The sequence below is a fragment of the Magnolia sinica genome, chromosome 19, assembly GCF_029962835.1.
Source record: "Magnolia sinica isolate HGM2019 chromosome 19, MsV1, whole genome shotgun sequence".
NCBI lineage: Eukaryota > Viridiplantae > Streptophyta > Magnoliopsida > Magnoliales > Magnoliaceae > Magnolia > Magnolia sinica.
The window spans coordinates 13,745,804-13,755,352 of NC_080591.1; the positions used below are offsets into that span (position 1 = coordinate 13,745,804).

General features: G+C 37.0%; 1 protein-coding gene across 1 annotated transcript; it reads right to left on the reverse strand.

Annotated features, from left to right (window-relative positions):
* Nucleotides 1-558: 558 nt before the first annotated feature.
* LOC131235167 (uncharacterized) lies at nucleotides 559-3,635 on the reverse strand. Its single transcript, XM_058232307.1, has 2 exons — nucleotides 2,889-3,635; nucleotides 559-1,210 (listed from the first exon to the last, which is right to left on the reverse strand). Exons 1-2 carry the CDS (start codon nucleotides 3,460-3,462, stop codon nucleotides 609-611), a joined length of 1,176 nt encoding a protein of 391 aa, XP_058088290.1. The 5' UTR covers nucleotides 3,463-3,635; the 3' UTR covers nucleotides 559-608.
* Nucleotides 3,636-9,549: the final 5,914 nt, after the last annotated feature.

The window sequence follows — 9,549 nt, forward strand, 5'->3', positions numbered from 1 at the left end:
TGTGAAACAGAATTAGCAATAAGCAAGATGAGAAATGCTCTGGTGCTCACAGAGCATTTTAAGTTGATAGTTCTCCCAGTTGGATTGGACACTCTGACTGTCTAATCCATTTATCAGACTGTTCATGAGGCCCAAAGCATATTTCATGGGCCACCATGCCAACATCAAACCAATCTGACAAAATTAACCATTTGATCAATGGCCTTTAGTCAAGATTGTTTACCCAGATGTAGGTCCAATCAACCAATCAATCCATCTATTTATTTGGGCCCATCATCGAGTGCTTATGATTTTAAAGAACCACTTTTGTTGGTCAATCATGGCCATCCCATCCATGGCTTGGTAAAAGGGTGGTTAAAAAATAAGGCCAAATCAAGAATGGAATTTATCATATGATCAGTTCGATTTTTTCATGGTTACACACTAAATGTGTTTTGAACTTAATAGACAGTTCAGATCGACCAATTTAGACTGTCCAAGTGAACCGATGAACTAGGAACACTGTGAGCACTACTCAAGCAAGATTGCATTAGAACAGATATTAATTCAAATAAAAAAGAACCCAAATGCAAAATTCAGATTAGTAGAGAAACACAAAACAAATCACACTAGAAACCTGTGTAGATTACAACAAAACAAGGCAAGATGGCCTTTGGATTAAACACAATGAGCTCATCTAAATTCGAGTAAATTCCCGTTGGACCACCAACAGAATCAAAATCCTCAGCGGCATCTTGGTTCTTCTTCACCCTCCCAGCAATCACCCGACACACCAACATCGCCCTTTTCTCATCTTCTGATGAAATCTGGACATGGTCATGTGCTTTTCCACTAGTAGCAGTAGTGCAAATTCCTCCATTTCCATCTACTTTAAAACCATTTCGTATTATGCTGCAGACATTGCAATTTGGAATCGAATCGCACAGGTTAGAAGACCCGTTTGTTCCGATAGAACAAGCGAATGTCGTGCAGTGGAACCGCAAGAGCTCGTTCCCGTCTGCAACACATCTCGGGTGTTTCTTTGGGAGCTTGTTTGCTTTCACTTTTATGGAGTCCCGGTAATCTTCGAACCTTGTGATGGTTTTCTGGCTGTTGTGGACTTTAAGGATCCTTTCTATCTTGCAGACAGGAGCTTGTTTTTTCAGCCAGCTTGATTGGAATATGATTTCTACTATGTTTCTACTGCTGTCTTCAGGACCCAGTTCCGAAACTGCAGATTTTCACAAGCATAAGAAGAATTAGTTGGAAATGGATTGTGGCTTGTTCTCATATGGCAGTGGAATTTTTTTCACATCCATAGCTAGCGACTAAAGTCAGAGAAGTTCCCAATCTGCAAACATCTACCCATGCAAGATCTGGGCTGTTCATCACAAGGGCCCCATGGTGGATGTGTTCTGGCCAAAATGTAGGCTCGCACACTGTTCGGATGGGCCTAGCATGTGCTTTGAATGTGTACTGGTTGTTCTATTGGAAAAGTCCATTTCTTTGTAAAAGCATTCTCCACCTGAAGGGTGGGGCTCCCTGATTTTTGCACATCCGCACAATCACCATGAGGCCTACCTGATGAACAGCGCAAAGTCACACATGTGCGAGGCGGCTGTGTCTTGCATTTGCAGATGGGCACTCACATGTAGCATTCTCCTATGCTAAACAGAAATCTAGTGAGAAATCAATGAAATTCGACTCTTGGGTTTCACGAACAGAACACTTGGGAATAGATATCGAACTGAAACCAACGAAGGTTGAATTTTCTTCACAAACTTGTCGAATAGTGGAATAACATGAGCATGGTATGAAATGCAAGCAAATGACATTATATATTACAAATCAGACTCCTGTTTGGCTGCATAAAGATTGAACTGCATTAAAACATCACTGCAGGTCATTTTGCAAGCAGATAGGAATAAGCTTAGGTACTTGAATTGAGGTAACTGTAATGTCTATTTGTTTATGAAGCACATGGATCTGAGGATTTCAGATATGAGAAGAAAATTAGTTCTAGCGTCTTATTTCTCCGGTCTCAAGCTTCTTCTTTTTTCTTCTTCCTCTTCTGATTTCCACCGTCTTCCATAAAAAATTTCATGGACCATGTTTGCATCCACTTCTATGACATTATGTATTCTTTTTTACGTAGAATTTTTTATATTCTCTTAAATTTTTAGATATTGGATGTCTGAGTCTTATTGATTTGTCCCTGGACACTGATTACCGACCCAAAACAAAATACAGATCAGACACCCAATATCTAGAATTCAAGAAACCAACAAAAACCAAGGATTAGAATCCTAAAATAAGGGTGAAATAATAAATAAATAAATAAAAACAAAGAACACCAGACTATCTTCTTGACAGCTGCACGACATTGATTCCTAACCCAACTCGTTAAAAATAAAATAAAATCAAAGACCCAATGTAAAAAAAAATCAAGAATAACAAGAAACAACCATTTGAAACCCAAAGAAAACAAAAACATCACATAGGCTGCCAGGTAACAGACCCATGAGATTGATTTCTAATCCAACTCTCAATAATAGAAGGGGGAAAAAAATAATCAAACAATGGAATCCCAAAAGAACCAAAGAACACATCAGACAAACCACACCATCTATCAGCTCCAATAAAAACCACAAACCCAATATCTTAAACACACACAACAACAAAAACAAAACAAAAACCAAACATCAAAATCCAAAAAAACCCAATATCTGAAAAATCCAAACAAAAAGCACAAAAACCAAACATTAGAATTCAAAAAACAACAACAACTACATAAACTCATCACATATATCATCTACTCAACAGATTAAAAAATAACTAAATCTACACATAAAAAGGGGGGGAAATTGAAAGAAAAGAAAAGAGAGACTATAAAAGAGAGTGAACCTAACCAGCATGTCTAACAGCTTGATGAACCTCCAAGCTCTCAGATTTAGTGAAAACCTCCCCACAGTCAGGACAAGCACGGACAGCAGAAGGGACACCTACAACTCCATTACTTGGATCCATCACCATATGACATTCATAACACCCTGAAAGCCTCCTCAAATGCATTCCTCTAAAAGAGCCTCCAACAGAAGAAGAAGCATTTGAAGTAGAAGAAGATAAAGCTCCATTACTCTCATTCAAAGGAGCTTTCAAAGACCTTCTTGAAGAAGAATTGCCATTGCAGGCAAGGAGAGGAGGTGACGAAGAAGCTTCAGGCCTGTGCATTACCCTTGAGTGCTCCCGCAGACTACAGAGAGAAACAGAACACCCCATCTTTCTATACTTCTTCATGCTCTTTTGCTCAATGGGGTCTGTTTCTTGCAGGTCTTTGCATGTGAGGAGGCTTCTTACGACTGCCCATGAAGGTGGTTTCTCTGGTTTTGGAGGGTGGTGGCTTTTCTTTGCTGGCTTTCTTGGGTCTTTTTTATTTTGGTGGTTTTTGTTGGGTGGTTTTTTGGGGTGCCTGGTTTCTGCCATTGGAGGAGGAGAGATGAGAGCTTGGAAAGATGGGTTTTTGGGGGATTGAATGGTGGACTTTTTAAGATGGGGGGATTTAAAATCATGAGAGAGAGAGAGAGAGAGAGAGAGAGAGCAGGGGTGGATTTGCTTTTGATTGGGCGGTTTCGTGGAGTTTGGATTTTTTTTTTTTTGGGTACTTGCATTGCTTTTGGATGCGGGTTTCTTTCGCAGGAAGTTCCTGCGCAAGGATGCTGCGTGGGACCCACCGAGATGTTTGTGTAAAATCCACCCCGTCCATTCGTTTTGAGAGATCATTTTAGAATGTCAGACCAAACAATAGTTTTATATAGCACTCATATGGGCCACACGAGAGGAAGTATTGGGTATTCAGTAAGAACCGTTGAATCATTATTTTGGCCGTAAAAGTTCTATATCAAGCTATATTTTTGGTGTTTTCACTTCATCACATTCGGAATGACATTATAAACGGTTTGGATAGCGTATAAACATTAATATGGAGTCCAGGAAGGTTTCAACGGTGGGAATTTCTTTCCCCAATTTTCCCTCTGGTGTGACCCACTTGAGTTTTGTATCCACCTAATTTTTGGTCCCACGTCTTAAAATGAGCTCTCAAAACCGATGGACGGAATGAATTTCTATCATACATTGCAGTGGGCCCCACCCAGCAATGTTAACTCACATTGCTGTGGATTTGCTTTTGATTGGGCGGTTTGGTGGAGTTTGGATTTTTTTTTGGGTAATTGCATTGCTTTTGCTGAAGAGAAACCAATGTATTAGGCTTTAATCAAAGAGAAATGCTCCAGTGCTCTTAGAGCACTAGAAGTTACAATGCTCCTACTTGTATTTATTCATATTCACAGTTTAATAGATTGATCTGAACCGTCTATTAACTCTAGAACACATTTTGTGGACTACCTTGAAAAATTATAACTGATCGGATAATCCAATACGTTATCTATAAAGGCCTTATTATCTCTAGCCATCCATTTTCCATGCCATGGATAGGGATGGTTTTGATTTCCTAATAGAAGTGATTCTTTAGAAACATAAGTAATCCATCATGGATCTTAGCTAGAAGGACAAAATTTTTTATTAGACTTATTTTTTATAAACAATCTGTACCGTCCATATTAAAGGACATTGATCAAATTATTGATATTCTTCGTATATGTATGGTTTTTGCGTGGTAGGGCAAAAAATGTTCTTTGGATCTAATGAACGGTCTAGATCAATGTATTAGACTATTTAAATACCCCAATCTGACTAGGAGTACCGTAACTTTATTGCTCTGAGAAAGCCTGGAGCATCTCTTAATCAGATGTATTTTCTCTACAGTGCTAATTTTTTCATTTATTATTGAAAAATGATCCAGTGCTCTCATAGCACACTGTAACTTATAGTACTCCTAATTACATTTGGGGCACTTGGATAGTCCGATAGATAAATCTGGACTGTCCATTAGATGTACCACAGATTTCATGGAGTTCTGGTCAAAATCATAATGATTATATGATCTGGTCCATCCGCAAGTTGGCCTTCTTTTGTCTAACCATCCATTTTCTAAGACATCGAATTGGATGGTTAGGATTGTCTAGTAAATGTGATTCTTTGGAACCCTAAGATATCTATTTTATAATCTATTGATTTGATTGTTAGAGTGGTCCGACCTTCGAGATTTTCCACAGAAGCTCATGAAACCTGTGGTGGAGATTCTGTACGGCCCACGTTGATCGTTTGGGCTGTCCAAATACCTCGATCTGGACCATCCATTAGTTCCAATTCACTTTTCATGGTCCACTATGTTAACTCACATTGATCAGATGCTCTAAATTATAGGTAGCTCTGATTTCTTCTTAATAGCCATCCATTTCATAAGCCATGGAGTGATGGTCAGGATTCTCTTCTTAAAGGAGAAATTCAGAACTGAGAGCTATCCATAGTAGGCCCTAACAAATGAACGGTTTAAATTGATGATTGAACCTCCTTTTCTGTAAACGTTCCTGATTGTCCATTTTAAAGGCCTCTGATCGGTTCCTTAGAATCATTTGATTTATATAATTTTTATATGGTAACTCGAGAAATGGGCCCTTGATTTAATGAACGATCAAGATCAATCAATCGTACTCATCAAGGGCCCAGAAGCTACTAGGAGCAGTACAAGTTACAGTAATCCGAGAACATTGGATCATCTCTTTCTTTTCTTTTTCTGATGGAAAGACTAAAATGCCCTTGATGCTTTTGGCCTCCCAAGATGCAGGATCTCATGGGCAACTAGGGAACTGATCAGAAGGTCTGGTTTTTTCTTTTTTAGTGACTAAAATACCCTTTGGGAATCTCTGCTAAGCTCACACGCATGTACAAGTCAGCTCACGTACAGTCCATCGCATTATCAGCAACGCCCAACATGTGCAATATCCAAGCCGCTCATCAGGTGAGTCTGACGTACAGATTTTCTTATGCGTAAATAAATCTGATACATTGATCAGGTGGCCCACGTTGTTAGAAACAATCGAACGGTTAGAAAAAAAAGTAAGGTTTTTAATCCCCACATTTATTTAAAAAGAGTGGCCCACCTTACTGGTGAACCTACCTGATTCTTGGGTGAGAGCATCTGCGTGGAAGCTTGGACGAGTCCAGGCAGGGGCTCTGTCAGGCCCACCGTCATGTATAGGTTTTATCCAAGCCGTTCATCCATTTTCCTTATCATTTTAGGTCACAAAACCAAAAAATGAGGCAGATCCAAGGCTCAAGTGGACCACACCACAGGAAGCAGTGGTGATAATGATGCCCATCATTAACACCTTCTTAGGGCCCACCACGATGTTTATTTTCCATCCAATCCGTTCATAAGGTCCCACAAACCTGGATGAAGGGAAAACATAAATTTTAGCTTGATCCAAAACTTCTGTGGCCCCCAAGAGGTTTTTAATGGTGGGAATTCAATCCCCACTGTGTGGTCCACCTGAGCATTAGATCTGCTTAATTTCGAGCTTATAGCCTAAAATAATCTGGAAAATTGGATGAACGGTGTGGATAAAACCCACACATTATGGTGGGCCCCACAGAAACGCAATCCGCTTCCCATCTACCCAATGGTTCCCTCCAAAAATGAAATTTTAATCGGATTATCTTGTATTTATTGTAGGACGAAAATACCCTTGTGAGCTCATATGGCAACGTGTAAGAGATTTAAAATATATAATTACCACAGAGCAAGTACTACTGGGAAGTAGACTAAAATACACTTGATGCGTTCTGTCTGCAAATATCCCTGCCAGATCTTATGGTGGCTAATAGAAAATTAATCTACGTGCTTTATAAAAAGAATTCAGTGACCGAAATACCCTTCTTCCTTTTGGGTCAGGCTCTGTTTTAGTTTTGCACCATTTAAAAATCATTTTGACTCTTTCACCGTACACATGGCCTAGTTTTACAGAAATCCAACCGTCCAAATCACTAACCCTGCTGTGGATGGAGCACAACTGAGAAGATACTGGTAACGGTCTGATTTTTCCCTTCAAATTTAACCACTCACCATTTTACAGCTTATCATTTATTTGATAGTAATTATTCACGGATCAATCTGATTTTAGATATATAATCCAGATATAACAGGACCCTCAATTTGGATGGTCTGGATGGCTGAGCATGAAGGCCACATGTGTGGATGATGAGTCACCACCATAATAAAAAAATGATGCTGGACTAACATATGAGTTATCTGTCTCGTAAGTTTTCAACTTGCATAGGAACTAATAAAGCTGGGAATATTTTACAATTAGTATGGAAGGAGTTGAAATGGCAATTTTTAAATGAGAAATAATCAAGTAATTCAGGAGCACTATTTACAGTGCTCCTACTTGCATCGATACACTTGGATAATCCAGAGCTTGCTGACGTGGCCGCCCATCGGGTCTATCACATATCTCACGTACTCCCATGTAAAAATCAAACTCATTACATTATCATTTACCCATGATCTAGCCTTGTTTTTATAACCATTTGATTTTCAAGCAATGGATGGGATGAGGATTCTCTCAATAAAAGTGATTCTTCAACCACAAGAATCCATGATGTATCATGATTGGAACGGTATAGAATAGACAGTGGCATGTTTCAATGATCAAAACCGTTTATACCGTGGGCTTTACTTTATATTAGGATAGGAAAAAAACCATGCACCATGTTGTTCCAAATTGATCATTCACTCTTTGGCCCACCGGTTGATACTTTAAAATGAGTTAATCTCATTTTAATTAATTATGTAGGGAAAATGGTACTATGAGGTCAAGTTTTGTGGGGCCCACTGCGATGTGTGGTGGATATTCACACCATGCATATAGGGATTGTTGATAAGGTTTTTTATTTAGCCTTTCTTGGACTTTCGTATACCTGCACAAGGGATGAACAAAGGAGACCTTGGTAGTATAAAAGACCCTCTGATACATAAATTAGGTAGGAAATTTGGATCCAGTCGTAAACAAACTTTTAGGCCGAAGAGTGTGCGTACCTTTCATCATTAGAGATACTCTTATTTTTTGTTAAGGAGAGGCGCTACCGTATTGTGGTCGGAGCTAACAGAATGTGGGTTATGTCGACCTGGGATTATACCAGCTCGGGGCTATGCCGACCTAACTCTTTTGGTGAGTAGTTGAGTTTCTTTCAGTGTTGGGCAAATCAGTGGATCTCCGATCCTACTAATGAGAGATTGAGCCCGACCTCATTACTTGCTTGGTTTGGGATCAAAGGTTGGATTTTTAATTGTATCTAGTGTCGTTCAATCTGACAAAATGCACAGTCTTGACTTGACATTTTCTTATTAGTCAGTCCATCTTTCTCATAATAGGGATTAATATCTTCAGGTGCTTAGTTACAAGCCTATTAACTTAGTTGAATGTGCGACAAAGGTGTCATTAGATTATTAATTCATTATGCATTCAGTGCTCTTATGATTAAAAATAATAATCTAATTATCAACTACATCACTAGAATCAGATTAATAAAAGGATTTAAATAGATAGTAAAAAAGCATACGTGAGTTCTTTATTTGTCATCATTACATTTGTTGATCACCAAAGGCTTATAAGTCCCTTATTTTTTACTAAAACATATGTTATTATAATAATTATGTCTAATATCACATTTGTATTAATTTAGAATGTTAAAAATGATTTAGTTTAACAAATACAAAGTCTTATAACCATGTTAGAGAATTTCGATGCATTCCAAGTACAAGCTCGAAACACAATTATAAACTACCAAACATTATATATTCCAATTACAAGCTGCTCAACACAATTAAAAATTCAAAATCACTTTGATTCAATATGTTACAAGGCTTGTTTGGATGAATGACATTAAATAATTCATGAATTTAATATTATCATAACTTCAAATTTATTAATTAGTCAATTGATTGTTTGGAATCTTATTCTTTAAATTCATAATTTTTTCAAACTTTCAAATTTAAAAATCTTATGAGAAATTTCATGTGCAATAACTAATTTTTCACCATAGTTATTTTATTAATATTATCATAACTTTAAGTTTATTAGTTAGACTATTGATTGTTTGGAATCTTACTCTTTAAATTCATAATTTTTTCAAACTTTCAAATTTAAAAATCTTATGATAAATTTCCTCTCAATAACTAATTTTTCACCATAGTTATTTTATTAATATTATCATAACTTTAAGTTTATTAATTAGCCTATTGATTGTTTGGAATCTTACTCTTTAAATTCATAATTTTTTCAAACTTTCAAATTTAAAGATCTTATGATAAATTTCCTCTCAATAACTAATTTTTTTACCATAGTTATTTTATTAATATTATCATAACTTTAAGTTTATTAATTAGCCTATTGATTGTTTGGAATCTTACTCTTTAAATTCATAATTTTTTCAAATTTTCAAATTTAAAAATCTTCTAAGAAATTTTATCAGATTTTTCATTATAGTTATTTTATTAATATTATCATAACTTTAAGTTTATTAATTAGGCTATTGATTGTTAGGAAACTTACTCTTTAAATTCATAATTTTTTCAAACTTTCAAATTTGAAAATCTTCTGAGAAATTTCC